Source organism: Anguilla rostrata, chromosome 16 (assembly GCF_018555375.3).
Source record: "Anguilla rostrata isolate EN2019 chromosome 16, ASM1855537v3, whole genome shotgun sequence".
Lineage (NCBI taxonomy): Eukaryota > Metazoa > Chordata > Actinopteri > Anguilliformes > Anguillidae > Anguilla > Anguilla rostrata.
This window is the reverse complement of record NC_057948.1, coordinates 4,715,967-4,736,408: the sequence shown is the minus strand read 5'-3', so window position 1 is coordinate 4,736,408 and position 20,442 is coordinate 4,715,967. Positions and strand designations below refer to the sequence as shown.

Here is a 20,442-nt window from a genome sequence, read left to right as displayed (position 1 = left end):
GTGACCCCTCAGTATATCTCCTGAGTATAACCCCTGAATATCTCTCCTGAGTATGACCCCTGAATATCTCCCCTGAGTATGACCCCTGAATATCTCTCCTGAGTATGACCCCTGAATATCTCCCCTGAGTATGACCCCTGAATATCTCCCCTGAGTGTGACCCCTCAGTATATCTCCTGAGTGTGACCCCTGAATATCTCTCCTGAGTGTGACCCCTGAATATCTCTCCTGAGTATGACCCCTGAATATCTCCCCTGAGTATGACCCCTCAGTATATCTCCTGAGTATGACCACTGAATATCTCTCCTGAGTGTGACCCCTGAATATCTCCCCTGAGTGTGACCCCTGAATATCTCCCCTGAGTATGACCCCTGAATATCTCCCCTGAGTGTGACCCCTCAGTATATCTCCTGAGTATAACCCCTGAATATCTCTCCTGAGTGTGACCCCTGAATATCTCCCCTGAGTATGACCCCTCAGTATATCTCCTGAGTATGACCACTGAATATCTTTCCTGAGTGTGACCCCTGAATATCTCCCCTGAGTATGACCCCTCAGTATATCTCCTGAGTATGACCCCTGTGTATATCTCCTGAGTGTGACCCCTGAGTATGACCCTTGTGTATATCTCCTGAGTATGACCCCTGAGTATGACCCTTGTGTATATCTCCTCAGTATGACCCCTGAGTATATCTGCTGAGTATGACCCCTGCGTATATCTGCTGAGTATGACCCTTGAATATCTCTCCTGAGTGTGACCCCTGAGTATGATGCCTGTGTATATCTCCTGAATATGACCCCTGTGTAAATCTCCTGAGTGCGACCCCTGAGTATGACCCCTGTGTATATCTCCTCAGTATGACCCCTGTGTATATCTTCTGAGTATAACCCCATGGGAATTTCTTATTCACTTTGGCTGGAGATCCCGCATGTTCTCTGTGTTTGCTCAGCCTAATCTCAGTCCAAACAAACTGATGCACTGATGCTTAGCAAGATAGACAGAGACAGGGCGAATAGAGCAAAGATAGACAGACAGACAGACAAGGGTGAGTGGAGACAAGACAGACAGACAGGGTGAGTGGAGACAAGACAGACAGACAGGGGAGAGCAGAGAAGAGGGACAGACAGGGGGAGAGGAGAGAAGACAGACAGACAAACAGGCAAAGAGACACAGACAGGGGGAGGGGGGGGACGATAGACAGACAGAGAGACAGACAGACAGGGGGAGGGGAGGGAAGATAGACAGACAGACAGACAGACAGACAGGGGGAGGGGAGGGAAGATAGACAGACAGACAGACAGGAGCACTGGAGGGAAGATAGACAGACAGAGACAGACAGACAGACAGGGGGAGTGGAGGGAAGATAGACAGACAGACAGAGGGAGGGGTGGGATGATAGACAGACAGACAGACAGGGGGAGGGGCGGGAAGATAGACAGAGGCAGACAGAGGGAGGGGAGGGACGATAGACAGACAGACAGACAGAGGGAGTGGAGGGAAGACAGACACTGACAGGCGATCTGCTGATACACTTGCAGACAGAATCCACTGATGTAGGACTCTACCTCAGTTCGATAATCATATGCAACACACTGGTAGTTACTGTAGTCCTCTCTCCCTAATGGCCTTTGGTCTGCTTGTTATTCATATTGAACATGTTAAGGAGACCAATCCATTACCCAGCATGCATCTGGACCCTGGGGTGCATCCTCTAGGAAAATTCTAGCACGTTATATAAACTACACAAGAATAACCGAATCTCCGAAAATTGAATTTTTGCAGGATAATTAACTTACTGAGAGAATTCATAAATTCAGCAGAACGCTGAAGAGATGGGTAGGATATACACTGTATCGAAGGTGGTCTGAATGCAATCAGTATTGGTTTAGATCAAAGAAATCATACATGTCGCCTTGGAAGTCACGTTAGACGAGGGCTCATATAAATTCATACGGAATCTGTGCATTTGAACGAAATAATCAGTTTAAATGCTGAAATCCGCATGCCAGTCACGGAAACGACACACGTGCACGCTCCGCAGGCCCACAGACACACTCACACCGCAATCTGCGCACATGCACCGAAAAGCGTGACACATTAAACGCGGCTCTAACATAAAAAAAAACATTTCACACCACATTCACAGACAAACAGCTGCAAGACATAAAAAAAGCATGCAGGCACAAAATGTCAAGCAAGATGATTTAAAAAAAAAAAATTTTTATTACCAAAGTGCCGCAAACTAGGAGTCGGTCTATGCCCACGAGTAAACCTTCAACTGGGAGAACGTGGAACTGAGATATAAGCTATGTTCTCCCCCTTACTGATATACTGAACCCAAAAGAACGTGGTCTGCAAAATCCTTTTGTTACACACGGACATAGATGTAACTGCCAAAATAAAGGAAATTCCAGCATGGTGCCAGCCTAATTTTACACTGGTGCAGCTGGTTTGGAGTTGGTCAAGCTGGCAACTTGAGATAGCAACCATGCTTCCAAGACCACTGTCCAACAGACCATCACCAAATTCCAGATGCTATCCAGCTGGAGCAGAAGCTGTTGCCATCTAGATTCCATCTTAGTCTGCTACCTGGAATTTCCACCAGGGAATACTGTGGTAAACTAGGGTGTTACATCCCAAAGGTCAACCCGAGCTGTCATAACCCGGGACACAATGGACAGGAAAGCAAAGGAGCGTAACAGAGAAGCAGAAAGTACACTGAAAGCAGGTGCTTCCACACACAGTTGTGGTCCCTGAGCTGATGAAGTAAGTAATTAACATTCCAGCATGCTCAGGGTATATAAACTTGATGGGCAGGCCCCCAGTTGGACATTATTTTGGCTACCACGGCTAGAAAGAGACATCCCAGTGTCCAAGAGTGGGTGGTTGTTGGGACATGTCCAGCAGAAGCTTCAGTGACTGCTGAACTTGCCGATGTTTCACAAGGCTCAATGACTAAGGTGATGTCGCCATGGAAGCGTGAAGGAAAGACCTCATAAACCAGGGGCAACCGCGGTCGAAAGCACATACACCTCGACCATGATGTCCACGCATTGGTTGGAGACGCAGGGTGAAACAGGCAAGTGACTCTGCATCACCCTCCTCCACCCCAGCTACCAACTGCTGTTTGCATCTAGGTCCTGGGGGGGGGGGGTTCTGGTATTCCACCTGTTTAATAGGGTAGATCAGGCTTCCTGTTAGATAGAATAGTGCACACTGGTGCATGCACTGTAGTACCTGAAGCAGATCCATTCAGTGCCATACCAAAAAATGTACTTACATATTAATGTATTCATTTCAATATTTAATCTGAATATGTGAGTTCTCCTGACTGAATATGAATCTAGGGCATGAGTGGGCAATTTAATAAAAAAACACCCCGTCAAGAACTTTACAGAGCGAGATACTATCGTTGCTGTTTCCGTCATTTTGGCAGTTACATGTACTCTATGTACACCCAGTGCTCAGTACACTGACGTCTACGACACACAGAAGGAACTGATTACACTGTCCTAATATTTCCCTGTCAGGTGCAGTCCCGCTAACCTATTTTCCTCTGTGCTTCAGAACATGTCTGACCTTGTGCCTACTAAACATGACATGCCCCTTTCACTACAACAAAAACAAATGTGCAGTGCTCAATGGTCGATGGGCTCAATGGGATAAAACAGCAGCTTGGTGTCAAGTCCAACGCCAATATGAAATCTCGGTTATGCATACAAGTCACCGGCAGGATTTTCAGAGTCTCGCAAATCCATGCGACAATAGTTTTCAGCTACTCATAAAGGTATTAGAGCATTATTGGTTTCTTATTCTCCTACGATGCATCGAGGACGCATTAACTGGCCTGACTGTAAAGCAAGACAAAGACAATGAAAAAAATTTGCCACCGCTGCTAACTTGTATGAATAACCCCTAATGTGTTCTTAGAGCATCGCTGCACATTACAATCACTGCATCAGTCATTAATATTATAGGAGCATTCAATTGCGTTTGTTTTTTTATTTCACGTATCTTTCATGATGTGCCTTATAACCTAGCAAAACCAAAATATTCTTAAGAGGATACTGATCCTCTACACTCAGTGATGAAAGTGCTCTCAAATAATAGTTATCCCTCAATAGGCTAGGCATGGGTTGGACTGGCTGGGCCATGGCCAATTAAATAGCATCCTGGTACACCCATTTACCTTTGCTGAACCACCACACCAAATTATGAACACCCACCTCGGTAGTTCTGGCCAATCAAGTTCTGTGCAGGCCCAACAACAAGAAGTATTTCTGACACTGCTGCTCCACTGGTAAACTGTGCTTCCACGAACGTACATTTTCCGATAAAGCTTCTCAGAGATAAACAGATGTTAGCACCTTCAGCTTTGATCTTTTCTCACCTGAGCTTAGAGCCCTGTTGATAATTAGGACCCAAAATAAATCCGTTGACGGTTCCCGGATACCGTTAGCACGGTGCATGTGCGCCACCCTAACCAGAACCACATCAATCCATCATTCATAAGTAATTCAATCAGTCAGTACCTGGTGGTAATAACTGGCCTCCCTCCGATACGCGGTCTAAATGGGGAAACAATTAAAGTCACATGACGCAAATACATACGAACAAACTAACACTGTTCAGAGTGACAATGGACTGTCTTTCCATGACATAAATAGACTGGAGCAGAGCCTTAAAGGCTCAAATGTTAAGGTGCCTGTAAAAGCGACAGAGACAGACAGTGTGCTCTGGCAGGGACTGTAGCCAATGTCCACAGACTGGGTGGGGTGGGTGGGGTGGGGTGGGGTTGGGGGAGGCTGTTCTTGGGCGGAGATTTTGTCTTACCTTGGCGCGGGAGTTGATGTTCCCCAAGGCGTCGGTCTTGAAGTCGCCCTTGTTCCTCCTGCACAGAACGGCGGCGATGATGATGATGGCGACCGTCACCACGCCGATGGGCACCAGCACGGCGGCGATGATCCACAGGTTGCTGGGCGGGTCCTTCACCACCGCTGTCGGGGGGAAGGAGACACGGCTCATGCTGACTATCCGCCACCGTTTAAAACGCTCTACAGTGGTCTACGCTCTAACGCTCCAAGACACTTACACCAAATGCGTGCACTGGGTGATTTTAAACTCAACAGGAGAGGAAGACTGCAGCCGAAACAGCACCGTGTCTCCATGGCAGCAGAGACTCTACGTCCCTTTTGTTTCTGCTCAGCTACCTTCTACTCTTTAGTTTGGCTATCTTATTGTGGGATAGACCTTCTGCTCTTTAGCTTGGCTATCTTACTTTGGGCTAGACCTTCGGGCTTTTTAGCTAGGCTCTCTTTTTCGGGGTAGACCTTTTGAGTTTTTCCAAAGCTATCCACTTTCGTAGTAGGCTACCTGCATTTGGGCAAGACGATCTGCGTTTGGGTCAGACTATGTGCATCTGGGGTAGACTACGTGCTTCTGGGATAGACTGTGTGCATTTGGGCTAAGCGATCTACTTTTGGGTTAGCCTTTCTGTATTTTGGTTAGGCGTACTGATTTTGTGTTAAAAGACTATGAGCATTTGGGCTTGACCCGATATGCGAGGCGTTTTGCCCTTAGCCCAGTGGGTCGCCAGCGTCCACTGGGGAGTCGTAAAAGGGGCCGTGTTTTTGGATTGGGCCAGGTGGCCCCCGCCCCCCGCTGTATGGATGAAAGTGGTCAGGGGAGCAAGATGTTGGGGCCGGGAGTCGAAAGCAGGTTGGGGGTCCTGCAAATGAGGGCCTGACTGGGGACCACACTTTGTTTGCAGGCCCCAGGCTTGATCAACCTGCCACTACTCTACCACAGAGGCGGTGCTGGTACAACCATGTCTGAGCTCGTGAAACACTCAAGATCAAACCACTGAACAATACATATGAAACCACAACTGGAATCAGTAGTGTTTCGATTAGGATGCAATTACAATTCGAGATAATACTGCAGCTTTGTTTTGAAGGATCCACAATGGGAAATTGGTAACAATGCAAAAACATATTCATAGGAACTACATAAACAGTCATACCAATTGACATAGACAAAATGCAACAAAATACCTGCAGAGCACATTCACATGAACTACATTCACATGCTACATAAACATTCAGAAACACAAGGCAAAGAGGGTGCGCTACATCACCATGCATCTCAAATACATGACATCTTTACAATCCTATATCATATCAAATCAGAGCACCTCGATATTTTATATATACAATGTAGATGGTGACATCACACACCCACTGAAATTATCCATTAGTTTACATAAGTTTATGCAAACGATATGGAGGAATTACGTAGATCTTATAAGTGTTAGGAAAACATTAGGGGACATTACCTACAACCCTTAAATCCACTCAGGCATGAGACCAGGTTGTAACACGTCTCCCCTGGCAGCTGTTTGTGGCAAAACTATTTAACTTTCCCATCCAAACTTATGACCAAGGTAGTTAAATTCCACTCTTGCGGGCTCTGTGTGTATGCAGGTTTTCGCTCTCAGCAATTACACTGGCCTGATGAGCTAATTAGCTGAATACACTTAGACTGCTTTAACTACAGATTAGACCACAATAAGATGTTTTATTTTGAGACACCCGTCATTCATGAACCTATCCAAGAAATGCGACCGAAATATCAATTACAAAAAAGATTGGGCTAATTAAATAATTAAGAGCAGAACTAGGCGCCAAATCCAGAAAGAGATCCCATAACCTAGTTTAGACAAAATGAATGCGAACTGCACGAGGCGGTTGAGGAGACAAAGGACCTACGTTCGGCTTGAACCTGGACGAAATATCCTAGGGTGAGGGCCATGGTCTGGGAGTCCACCGTGGTGAGGGTCTTGGCGGCGGATGTCCCAGAGAAGGGGACGCCGTTCAGCTGGACGTAGTAGGTCATTTCGGCTGGGCTCTTGGGACCGGGGACACGTCTGATGGTGACCATCTACATCGAACAGAATCCAGCTCATTAGCTAGCTTAAAATTACCCAAACACAACAACAAGAGCAACACAGTACTTTACTTCTCATTTCTATTCACTCTAAGTGGTCGATACTGCAGATAAGCATTTTTAGAGGCCAGTATTGTGAAAATGTCAAATGAGATTGCAATATTATGATGGATGGAGCCACCCATTTAACGATTTACCAATTTAGAGTTCAGTAGCACCACCCCAAGGTCATTTCAAGGTTTTTACAAACATTTAGGGATTGAAAGGTGTGCATACGCTCAATGTAGATGACTGAAAATGTGTACCAAACGCTTAACAATGGATTGCCTAATCCTGGCCTTTCGATGGTTCATCGAAGGTCACCCATCACTCTGTAGATCAGGGCTGGCCAGTTTTGGTCCTGTGGAGCCACAGGGTCTGCTGGTTTTTATTTTCAGCTTAAATACAACAACCCCTTAGACCAGTGGTCTCCAACCCTGGTCCTGGAGAGTTACAGGGTCTGCTGGTTTTTTGTTTTCACCATAAAATCAGCACCCAATTGAGACCCAAGACACCAGGTGAGTTGAGTTAACTGGGTAATCAACTGCTCTAATTGATCCATGAAGTGCAGAGTCACTATGAAAACCAGCAGACCCTGTAGCTCTCCAGGACCAGGGTTGGAGACCGCTGCCTTAGACCAAAGAAACCAGGTGAGGTGAGTTAACCGTGTAAATCACCTGCTTTAATTGATCAATTCAGTCCCAAGTAAAAAGAAAAACCAGCAGACCCTGCGGCTCTCCAGGACCACGGATGGCCATCTCTGCTGTAGATCATTTGGAGGAGAGGCTGAACTGGTTCAGTGAAAGCAGTGAGGACTGGCACTGGTAACGGGGCGCTCCCTTGGAGAGAGACCCTTCATAAAGGCACCCCAGTGGTTTTAAGGGGGTGCCCCAAGTATTACCAGGGCTCACCTGAGGCTGTGTACGGGCGTGGCGGGTGCGTGGGAGCGGGCGCCCCGACCCCTCTTACCTGGACGGTGTAGCTCCCGACCGTGGCGGCCCTCCTGAACCGTCGCCCCTCCTGGTGGGCGACCATGAAGAGCTCAGCCAGACGCTGCTCCATTAAACTGGCAAAGCTCTGATAGCTCCCCTCCAGAGAGGAGTTATCCACGTCCTGTATCACTGCAGAGAGACCGAGCGGCCAGGGCACAGAGCAGAGAGGGGGCGGGAGGGAGGGGAGGGGGAGAGAGAGAGAGAGGAGGCGAGAAGGAGGGAAGGAGAGAAAGAGGGGGAGAGGAGCAAAGAGAGGAAGAGAAGGAGAGGGATAACAAGAGAGAGGGAGAGGAGGAGCAAGAGAGAGAAAGAGGGAGAAGAAGGGAGAAGAGGACCAAGAGAGAGAAAGAGGGAGAGGGAGAGAAAGAGAGGAAGAAGAGAAAGAGGGGGGGCGGAGAGGAAAGAGAGAGAGGGAGGAGAAAAAGAGAGGCAGGGGAGAGAAGAGAGAAAAAGAGGGAGTGAAAGAGAGACACCAAAAGAGATTAAGAGAGAGAGAGAGAAAGGGAAAGAGATTAAGAGGGAAAGATAGAGAAAGGGGGATTAAGAGAGGGGGAAGAAAGGGAGAAAGAAAGGAGAGATGAAAGAAGAGATAGCAAGAGAGAGGAGAAAAGAGAGGGAGAGAGGAACAGGCACAAGAGGTAAGATTATGCATCTTTCACTGCACTAATGCATTCCCTCACATCTGGGGTGACCTTGGTCTTCCATCCGTTCGGGGGAGAAGGCGGGGAGGACTGCGATCCAGGAGATAAGCACTCCCTGTACAGAGGACCCCAGAGCCGGAACCCGACTCCATCGCACCGGAGGAGACACCGTACCAGAGAATTCGGCCTTTGAAGGACACCGCCTCGCACACCGGCTCCCAGGGACTGTGCCCTGAGCTGGGGCGTGGCTGCCCCGCGCACTCGAGCGCTCGTTCCCCAGCTAGCTAACGTGCTAATTAAACAATCGATCCGTCGCCTACCTGTGATCACCCAGTACCCTCTGGTCGCGGCCGAGGTGTTGAGGTTGTGGTATTCCAAGGCTGGAATGAAAGGAGGAGGAAAGGTGTGTCACAGAGGCGATTGTTTCCCCTGCGCAGTATTATGGTCCAGCGTTAATTCCGCGCTAACGGTACATATGAGTCTAGCCACACGACGAAGGTTGACTAAACGGTGAACATTTTACTGTGCGCAAACCAGGCACTCGCTATGAAGTCTGGCTACGTATTTTCTGCCCCCAAGCAAGGGGCGCCGCCATGGATTTCGGGCCCCATGAAAGCATCTCGCACTGGGCCCCGCCACCCCTGGCCAGCCCAAGAAAACGAAAAAGAAACCGTTAGCTTTGTGGGTACATCAAAAATAAAATATTCTCACAACTTCAATTTCAGTAAGCGATGAGTAGAATGTCATTAATCCTACATTCTTAATATTTAAATATTATTAAATTTAAATTTGGGGTGGCCTTGTCCATGGGGGCCCATAAAATCGTCCTAATCCCCCCCCCCACACCCCCCCCCACCCCTCATAGGACACCACTGGCCCTAAAGAAGAGCGACTGAGGGAGTAAGAGCAGGCTGCAGAATGAAGTGCACTGTTAAGTATGCACTGTGTGAGAGGAGGCCTAGACAGATAAGAGACTCATTGCGACTCGCTGGCAGTGAACTTTTAAGTGCTTGCCGTTTCACAGTTCTACCGCTCGAACGAAAAAACAACAACATTGCGTCAAACGGAAAGCACTTCCTTTCGGTCTCATTAGCAAGAAACAAAACCCTCAACTTCCTCCCCCCCCCCCAGCTCAAGAACTTCTTTGCTAGAAACACAGCCCGCGTGCGAGCCGGTTCCGAACAATGCTTCCGGAATGATTATTTCACACGGATCCTATGAGGAAAATTAGTTTTGAAGAGAAGATAAAAACGGCTTGGTGCAAATGAATATCTGTAAATATGAATCCGAAAAACAAAACCGAACACACCCAGGGGCGAGACAAAGAACAGGATAAACAGCAGTCTTCCAACTTTACAAATGCTTTTTTTATTTTTATTAATTAAATAATGGATATATTTAAGAGTTTCCCCCGGTGAACATCTCCAACTGTTTGAACTGTGCCATGAAATTCTTGGACTCAACGCTTTTGGAACAGCCTCACCCCACCCCCCCACATCCCCCCCCCCCCCACATCCCCCACCCCACCCCACCCGCTTCCGTCACTGTTAATTATTTACTCCGTTAATTGGCTTTGATACGCAAACCATCCGCTGCCAACAAAACCAAGAAGCGTTGTTCTGTGAACGCTGGCATCCGGCGAGCAACAGGAGGACAAGCAGGTAGCTATTTTTACAGCCCGGTTCCTTTCAAAATAGCCCGACGGGGAAAAATGAAACTGGCACAAAGAAACACAGTTTAGTTTCCTCATAAACGAGCGAGAGAGAAAGCAGGGCTCTCCTCCCTGCAGCCTGGACACATGGACTAAAACTGCCGTGTCCCTCGCATGGCGGTGGGAAATGTTTATCTTCCGATTGGGCGGTTTGGATCAGCGGTGGCCCGGGTGTAGGCCGCAGTAGGGGGGGCGGGTAGCACTCATGTCCCGTGACAGGCCTACTAAGGCCTACTAAGTTCTGCATGTAGCCTCTGGATCCCAAAGTAGGACCACTCTCCCTCTTAAATGAAATACAAGACTACAGCTGTGCAGTGGTTGACTTCATCCTGTCATTTCTTATTTTTTTAATTGTGAGAAGACGCTGCTTTTTGATCAAGAAGGGGCGCTACACTCATTGTGTAAACCTATAAAACGTGAATAATACATGAAATCCATTCTATACTGCGCCACCACATATTTCGGGGACTTAGACGCCAAAGCTCGGCCATTAGTACTCATACCTGTGCAAGAAGTGACAGATCTTGAACCCCATTATTACCCGGGGAAGGGTGAAAACTACAGTTCCCACGATGCATTGCTGCACTTACGCTCAGCGATGACGAGAGGGGGGAAAAAGAGGAAGTAGCCCACCAGCTCGGTGGTGAGTCGGTTCAGGAGGTTGCTGGAGACGGTGCCGTTCAAGGCGGCACTCCCGTTACGCACCACGTAGGTCAGGGACACCGACGGGGAACCCGGCGACTTGAAAGAGCTCAGAATCTGACAGAGAGAGAGAGAGGCAGTGACATCAGCAAGCGTGGAGACGCATCAGCGTCCACAGCAAACCTCAACCGGACAGGACTGCGGTGAGCTGAGGCCGACAACGTTAGCCGCAGAAGGTAATGCTGTTTGGTGAACAAAATGGAGGGGACAGCTCAATGTGATCGAAAAACAGCCACAACTACCGCACATTTGAACAATGCAAGGCAGAAAAGTGCCAGATGACGGTCAACGAGACTTCCAAAAAGAAAAGGACTTTACACAACCCAAAAGAACAAGAGCGGTGAAGGTTAAACTTTCCGTTTCCCAATTTACTCCTCTCGTTCTCCACTCCATGCCCCCAACTCGCCCCACCCCACCCCAGGACCACCACCTCTGGATGCTTCATGCGTCCAGTCCTGAACCAATCAGAGGGACCGATAACTGACCTGACCGTGTCTCCTGGCCACGTCCCGTCTCTATAAACCCACACCCTGAGCCAACCAAAGGAGGACGGGGGGTGGTGTCCGGATCCCAGAGCCAGCCCTAGGGTTCTGGAGGCCTTGAACCAGAATATTATCATGGCCCCAGAGTGCTCCAACATAAAGAAAAATGACTGGAATTGTGTGGCCTAGGGATGGTTGTGGCCCTAAACATCTCCACAGAGTCTTTATGCCAGCGGCCAGCACTGCTGATTCCCTCCCAAGGTTTCTTCCTTACGTGCAACCCTGGGAGTTCTGCCTCTGGCTTTCTTTGTGGGGACTTCAGCCGTGGGTAAACTGAGAAGCGCTGTTGTTATAAATTCTTAGTGAAATGCCCTACATAAATGAAATGCTGTTGATCGAAATTGGTGGCGAGGACGAAAGTCGCTTGTTCTTTGCTGGTTGCGCAAGCCTTTCCTTCCTGGAGGTCTACGCGAGAACGATGTCCCGGCGTAATTAAGGAAGTCCGCGTTGCGGTCCCCCGGCCCGTCGACCGCGGCGGCTTGACGGACGCACCTGAACGGAGAGCCCGCTGTCGGAGTTGAGGGCCTTGGCCTCGGCCTCAGCGAAGGCGTCCTCCAGCCTCTTCTCCATCCTCTGCACGAAGCTGCAGGTTTTAACGTCGTCCCCCGGGGACACAAACCTGAGGACTGAGCACAACACCCCCACCCCATCCCGCCCCCAAGAACCAGGTTAGACTAAACACAGCTGCTACGCTACAGTACACTGCCTCACAGCTGCCCCAATCCCTCATTCAAAGACCACGACAGTGTTTGTTCTTAAACCATTTTAGTGTACTATGAGGCGAGTCCTGGAATGGGTACGTAGTGCACTAGGCTATGCTAATGTGTGTATTTGACGAGTCCCCAAAAGGCACTAAATTTCTAAATTGGTTCTCAGTATTTAAATAATTTTAGAACCAGTGCACTACGTAACACTTTGTTTCAAGGGTTTCCAAACTGTCTCATTTAAAACCCCCTGAAAGGGAAATCTGTGTGAGAACGACCACTTCCAAAGAAACGTTTAGCGACTGACCAACACCGACCGACAGGCTGCAGCACGTTAGCATTAACGTTAGCATTAACACACACCGGCTAAAGCCCGGTTAAAGCTAAAGCTGTACATTTAATGAGGGTGGGAGAAAAACCACTTACATGTGTAAATAATGATGATTCACAACTTAACAACAAAAGCATCATTACTTCTTGACGGTGTAGTTCATGATATGTTAACATTACATAAATATACTCGTATTGTTGTGCCAGCATCCCCCCCCCCCCCAAAAAGAAACACACCTGTGTGGCCAGTAAACTATACAGAGTAAAACATCTCAACTTCTTGTCTACTCACAAGTCAACGGGGAAATTTATAACCTCCTCTTTAAAAAACTTTGTAGATAACTATAGAGAAGCACATAAACAATTCCCCATATTGGAATGCCTTTGAAGATGCTTATTCTTTCGGTCAAGTTAAGCAACTTATCTCTCACATATTAGAACTCCCTTTGAGCACATTTATTTCTTTTCCGTTTGTGATAGATGTATGCGTGGGCTGGTTGCCATTTCCCCTTATTTATTTTGTTTGGCACTGGCAATATATTGAGGCTTAAATAAGCCATTTGCAAACATCTGATCTGTTCAGAAAGCTGGTGGATGCTGGGTAATGGGGAGCCAATACAGTCTGGTAGAAACACAATGGCTTCCTATGGGAGGATGTTTGTACAGGAGGACTTGACTTGTGGTAGGAGAGAGCGGTGGTATAAGGGAGAGCATAACTGCAATAACTGTAAACGTGTGTATCTCTAAAATGGGTTCACACATTATGGAAATAAATCGAACATGTATTTATCAGAATATGAATACACAATGAAAGCAAATGCCATTAATAATACTGAAGATGTGTAAAAGACTGTTTATTTCCCCCCGAGAGTCTCAAATACGAATACGTCTTATAAGAAATATGGAAAAAGAAGCAAAATATTCAGGGAAGGGAAGGGAAAATATTTTTCAACCCCCGGATCGTCTTTTGTAGACCCCAGCTTTAGAACCTCTGTTTTGGATTCCATTCGTCACACATTTTATCCCTCCTTCTTAACTTAACTCCACTTCCAGGTGACACAGCTGGCTAGCTCCCCATTAACATTACATGACATTGCAGGCATTTGGCAGACGCTCTTATCCAGAGCGACGTACAACAAAAGTGTATAACCATAACCAGGAACAAGTATGTCGAAAACCCTAGAGAGAAGTACCGTTCCAAGTGCAGGGAACAACCGCATAGTGCAACTTGGACCCTGAAGGTTAAACTGGTTGACACAAACACAAACGAGAACAGCAACAACGCAGTCTATGCAAAAATACAAGCAGTAGTTAAGACACGTGCATTAACTAAGTCACCTACCCATTAAAAAAAAAAAAAAAAACGTTTTTAAAAAATCTATTGTTCAAACCGCACCAAAAAAAAAGAAGAAAAAGATTTGAACAGTCATGCATGAGAAATTGTTAGCGTGGACGTCCCTGCTGAGCCAAGTTTACTCGCACAACGCACGCTCGACTTCTTATTGGTATTTTAAGCGCGGTCGTAATTCTTCTTCTTACTGCTCTAATCTGTCACCGGGAAATTAGTCAATAAACAAGAAGCATCAGCTTAAAGAGAGATTCTAATTGCGTACTAAATCACGCAATAGATTACGCCCTCTCCTGGACTCGCACAAATGAGGTCCAAGCCCAGAAAAGCAACACAACAGACCGGCACAGTCGCTAGAACTGAGGGACTTTCAGTGCACACATTGGAAACTTAATTACATTATATTTCCGAACCTGTCAGCCCGGAATGATAAATTGTAAATGTTTAAATAGACATTGTGACTGCAAATCAGAAAATCTTTACATCAGACTGTGGTTGCTGTGGAAACGCATTCAAAAAAAAATCCTTTACCGGACTCTCCGGGCTGTAATGTATTTTCTATTAATATTCCATTAGTTACGCGGCGTCGGCCATTATACTGAATTCAATTCCAATAACCTTTTAATTACATCACTACGGCCAGACATCAACCTAAAAAAAAAAAAAAAACAACGAAACTAATAAAAGAGGAAAATTTAAGGACATTGGACTTGCAAAGGTCAGTGTTCCGACAAAATCGTCACTTTAGCAGCTAGCTGTATTAACCCTTTAAGGTGTAAGATTGCAAATACGTTATTATAATGTACTTAACATTCTAATGCAGATGTAACAACTGAAAGCAACGGAGTTCTAGAACACTGGCTAAGAATTTTGAAGAAACATTCCAAAAACCCTACTCTTCAAAGGGTTTTTTTTGTCTTTTTTTTTTTTTTTTTTTTTTACAACCCTGCTCTTCGTCCTTTGCATTGCCAGGTTGGCATATGGCGGAGGTGGCGGCACACAGGGGGCAGGGGGGGCCTCACCGGTTTTGAGCTGCAGGGAGGCGGCAGGGCTGGACACCCAGGGGGCCACTGCCACAGAGACGGACTGAACCGTCGGCGCGAACTGTCGGATGTCGGCCGAGAGATTGTCCACGCCGTAGGCTCCGAGGGCCTCCACTACCGCAGAGGGCACGTAAACGGCACTGCTGCTCACCACGTAGTAGCCCACGGTCACGTTGGAGTCGCTGGTCAGGCTCTGCACCTGGAAGGGAAGGTGAGGGGAGGAGAGGGCAGGGGGGGTTACGATGGCGGGGGCGGCATAGCTCAGGAGGTAAGACCGATTGTCTGGCAGTCAGAGGGTTGCCGGTTCAAACCCCACCCTGGGCGTGTCGAAGTGTCCTTGAGCAAGACACCTAACCCCTAACTGCTCTGGCGAATGAGAGGCATCAATTGTAAAGCGCTTTGGATAAAAGCGCTATATAAATGCAGTCCATTTACCATTTACCATGGCGGTAAGACCAGCGCGGCGGCGTTTCACGAGGTCACGCTCACAACGATGAAAAGCAGCCGACAGACAATCAATATCAATCTCATTTGCAAAAATAAATAAATAAATAATAATAATAATGAAACTCATTCTGCAGCAATTTGTCATATTATGGTAGCATTCCCATCCATTAAAATCCAAAACGATATCCGTAAAAAATAAACAAAACACCCTCCTATACCAGTCAGTTAGAATGCATTAGTACATATTGTTCCTTCACGCGGCTGGATTTTTTGGCGCTTAACAGCCAGCAGCACAACCAAAGCCGACACCCTCAGCCCAGATTTCGCGCAGCTGCTTGTTGCGCATAACCCAGCCGAGATGACAGGGCTCTTTTCTGCTCCTGTCAAAACGTTCTGCTCTCCCGGACGCTCGCGCCGCGTCGTCCGCGAGATGTTCTCGGCGGGTTTGCCTCGGGGGCAGAACTCGCGCGCTGCCACTGACTGCCTAACAGGTCGCCGAGTCCCGGTCGCTCAGCGTGGAATCAGCGCCTTTGTACCCGGTCAGCTGTCAGCAGCTGGGGTCCGTTTTTCTCAAGATGCTTTCTTATCCGCGCCGCCGAAACGGGATAACAGTGTCAAATCTTATACAGAGGCTTTGTGGAAAATGAACTCTATCTGCGGATAACAGCCAGGGGATTATTTATTTTTTAAAGAACTGAATAGAAGTGGATTTTTGAAAGCACGCAGAGAGCTAAATCTACTAAGAGAGACATACGCTCACATTCATGCCCAAACGATTTCGTATTCTACTCGCCTGTCCTCGAGCTGTTCTGTACCGTTTCGTGTGTAGCAGAGACGCGAGCCAGCGCGTGAACATCCGCTACAGACTGTGAGATAATCCCTGATGAGGCAATTAGTGTGATTAGTTCTGCTAGCAGGAGACCTTTAACCCCCCGCCGTTCTCCTCGCGGTCAAAAATGACCCTGTTCTGAGTTTAACAAGCAGTGACAACCCCCAAAATGTAATTTTTTTTTCAGAATGAAATTTAATTACTTTTCCAGGAGTTACCCTACAGTTAGAAAAAGTTAAGAATTGCCCCTTTTTATATTGTTATTAAAAGTGGTGCACTGTCAGGGTTTAAAAATTGTCTTATGAGTCTCTTTTTAACCATGCAGTTATGAAATCAGAAATCATAATCAAAGTTAAGTGCCACATCTGTTGAACGAAGTGAAAAAAGAGACTGGCTCAGGAGGCCACATACCTATTACAGCAAAAAATCAATTTTGATGTGTGTTTTGTAGCAAAAACGAGTGGTGCAGACTGAAGAAATTGTCTCACTGGTCTGTGAAGTTGGAAAACGATTATTCGCCGATTTACTGATAAGTGACAGGTTGTTTCAACATGAAAAATACCGATTTAGGGTTTACGATTCAATGAAGAGGCTTTATCACAAGGGGTCATTGTTGGCCCAGTGGACACCGGGCGCATGCATAATATGAAGACAAGATGAGGGTTGACTCTAATCTTACCTCTCTGTCTCGCAGCTAGAGCCGCGTGTCCGAATCCCTTAGGTGCGCTCCTGCTCTCTCCCTGTCTGATGTGCTACTCCCACGCGCACATTAATCTCTTCGCCGGGGTCACTTAGGGCTGTTACACAAACATTGTTTACCACGCCCGGACTAGCTCTAAGAGCTTTTCCATTTTTATTATATATATACGGCACCCGCAAAAGATGGATTCGGGACCCGGTATTACGCACTTCAGAACAAGCGCAGACCGGAATAGTAACGACACTGAGGTGCCAAAACCACTTCGGCAGCAAACAAGATGCCGTAAATTACAGCTCGGCTACGAAGAGCGTCAAATAATGCCCTTTGAACAAGTCCGCATTTGACAAAAATGAAACGCTCAAAGGCTTGAGGCCAAATGCAGTTCGTTTAATTTGTAATGCTCACATCGTGGCACTCACGAGCGGTATTTAAGGTAGCGATTTCCCGAAGGTTGACAAATTAGTCGGTGCGGTTGTAAAAGATTTTCAAGTGTTGTCCAAGATGTGCTACACAGCGCTTCTGAGGAGTGCAATGAGAGCAAGGCAGACTTGATTGTAAAACCATTCAAAGTGAGTCGGGGCAGTTGGTATTCCACTGGAACGTACCGTTCCCAGTACTTCCTTTTCCACTCCAGATTTGAGGACTTGGAAATGGACGTCATACAGAATAGTACGACCAGAGCTGTTGCACAACAAGGGTTCAAGGGCACCACTCAAGTTATTTTGTGGAACATGGCAAGCCTGGTTGAAAAAATCCACTGGTCTGTGAACAAGCAGATCACAGTACATCAAGCATGCAATAAGGGCCAACGACTGAAAAATGAACATAAAACACTGGTTCAGCACACACACAGCAGGCGATGCAGTCATATTTATAAATACCCATCGTACCAAAACATGCAGAGAAGTTGCTGAGACATTGACGGCACGTCCTCCAAAAGAATATAATTTATTGTGTAAATAATTTATGTGTAAACCGTTCCGCCTCTGTTTGTGGTTCTGCACACTAAAATGCTGCATTGTGGGAACGCTGGTGTCAGTCATCGGCTGTGCTGCGCTTAAACAGGGCCGATAATAAAGGTTACGGCGGGATGCGATGACTGCCTGACTGATGAAGCCTCTATCAACCTCTTACTGAGGGGTGACTGACTGACTGATGAAGCCTCTATCAACCTCTTACTGAGGGGTGACTGACTGACTGATGAAGCCTCTATCAACCTCTTACTGAGGGGTGACTGACTGACTGATGAAGCCTCTATCAACCTCTTACTGAGGGGTGACTGACTGATGAAGCCTCTCAACCTCTTACTGAGGGGTGACTGCCTGACTGATGAAGCCTCTCAACCTCTTACTGAGGGGTGACTGCCTGACTGATGAAGCCTCTATCAACCTCTTACTGAGGGGTGACTGACTGACTGATGAAGCCTCTCAACCTCTTACTGAGGAGTGACTGACTGACTGATGAAGCCTCTATCAACCTCTTACTGAGGGGTGACTGACTGATGAAGCCTCTATCAACCTCTTACTGAGGGTGACTGACTGATGAGCTCTATCAACCTCTACTGAGGTGACTGACTGATGAGCCTCTATCAATCTCTTACTGAGGGGTGACTGACTGATGCAGCCTCTATCAACCTCTTACTGAGGGGTGACTGACTGACTGATGAAGCCTCTATCAACCTCTTACTGAGGGGTGACTGACTGACTGATGAAGACTCTCAACCTCTTACTGAGGGGTGACTGACTGATGAAGCCTATCAACCTCTTACTGAGGGGTGACTGACTGACTGATGAAGCTTCCATCAACCTCTTACTGAGGGGTGACTGCCTGACTGATGAAGCCTCTATCAACCTCTTACTGAGGGGTGACTGACTGACTGATGCAGCCTCTATCAACCTCTTACTGAGGGGTGACTGACTGATGCAGCCTCTATCAACCTCTTACTGAGGGGTGACTGACTGATGCAGCCTCTATCAACCTCTTACTGAGGGGTGACTGACTGATGAAGCCTCTATCAACCTCTTACTGAGGGGTGACTGACTGATGAAGCCTCTCAACCTCTTACTGAGGGGTGACTGACTGACTGATGAAGCCTCTATCAACCTCTTACTGAGGGGTGCCTGACTGATGAAGTCTCTATCAACCTCTTACTGAGGGGTGACTGACTGACTGATGAAGCCTCTATCAACCTCTTACTGAGGGGTGACTGACTGACTGATGCAGCCTCTATCAACCTCTTACTGAGGGGTGACTGACTGATGCAGCCTCTATCAACCTCTTACTGAGGGGTGACTGACTGACTGATGAAGCCTCTCAACCTCTTACTGAGGGGTGACTGACTGATGAAGCCTCTCAACCTCTTACTGAGGGGTGACTGACTGATGAAGCCTCTCAACCTCTTACTGAGGGGTGACTGACTGATGCAGCCTCTATCAACCTCTTACTGAGGGGTGACTGCCTGACTGATGAAGCCTATCAACTCTACTGAGGGTGACGACTGATGAGCCTTTCAACCTCTTACTGAGGGGTGACTGACTGATGCAAACCTCTATCAACCTCTTACTGAGGGTGACTGACTGGATGAGCCTCTCAACCTCTTACTGAGGGGTGACTGACTGATGAAGCCTCTCAACCTCTTACTGAGGGGTGACTGACTGATGCAGCCTCTATCAACCTCTTACTGAGGGGTGACTGACTGACTGATGAAGCCTCTCAACCTCTTACTGAGGGGTGACTGACTGATGAAGCCTCTCAACCTCTTACTGAGGGGTGACTGACTGACTGATGAAGCCTCTCAACCTCTTACTGAGGGGTGACTGACTGACTGATGAAGACTCTCAACCTCTTACTGAGGGGTGACTGACTGATGAAGCCTCTATCAACCTCTTACTGAGGGGTGACTGACTGATGAGCCTCTATCAACCTCTACTGAGGGTGACTGCGACTGATGAAGCCTCATCAACCTCTTACTGAGGGGTGACTGCTTGACTGATGAACCTCTATCAACCTCTTACTGAGGGGTGACTGACTGACTGATGAAGCCTCTCAACCTCCTACTGAGGGGTGACTGACTGACTGATGAAGCCTCTCAACCTCTTACTGAGGGGTGACTGACTTTCCCTCGATAAACCACTGTATCTAATCAGGGCTTATGCTCGCTTACCTCCCTTGAAGCAATGGGACTGAACCGACAGAAAATCATCAGGTAAACCACAGGCAGGCTGCACACTCAAAATACAATTGAAATACTTCTTTAAAAAAAGAAAGCTTCAAAAGCAAACTCCATTCTGATATTACAAAATATATTATCTAGTAAAAAATAAGTTAAAAGGCCAATTAATGCACCTGGCATTTGGCACAAACCGACACAATGGCCTACATGAAGAATGGCGGCATTTCTGATGAAATCTTCTTCATTCTGTCTTTTATCTCAGCAAGAGGCCGGACCAGGAACTCAGCGTGATTCAG

At 47.3% G+C, this 20,442-nt stretch overlaps 1 protein-coding gene across 9 annotated transcripts in view; it reads right to left on the bottom strand.

Annotated features, from left to right (window-relative positions):
* LOC135241745 (UPF0606 protein KIAA1549L-like) overlaps positions 1–20,442 on the bottom strand; it is a 74,508-nt gene that overhangs the window by 19,634 nt on the left and 34,432 nt on the right. For 8 of the 9 annotated variants that reach the window (XM_064312380.1, XM_064312382.1, XM_064312383.1 and 5 more), the window contains 8 exons: positions 14,978–15,197; positions 12,066–12,199; positions 10,920–11,088; positions 8,939–8,998; positions 7,955–8,106; positions 6,769–6,940; positions 4,835–4,998; positions 4,534–4,569 (listed from right to left, as the gene is read on the bottom strand). In XM_064312380.1, coding sequence (XP_064168450.1) covers positions 4,534–4,569; positions 4,835–4,998; positions 6,769–6,940; positions 7,955–8,106; positions 8,939–8,998; positions 10,920–11,088; positions 12,066–12,199; positions 14,978–15,197 — 1,107 coding nt within the window. The remainder of the gene's footprint in view (positions 1–4,533; positions 4,570–4,834; positions 4,999–6,768; positions 6,941–7,954; positions 8,107–8,938; positions 8,999–10,919; positions 11,089–12,065; positions 12,200–14,977; positions 15,198–20,442) is intronic. The other variant, XM_064312379.1, reaches the window with a different exon arrangement.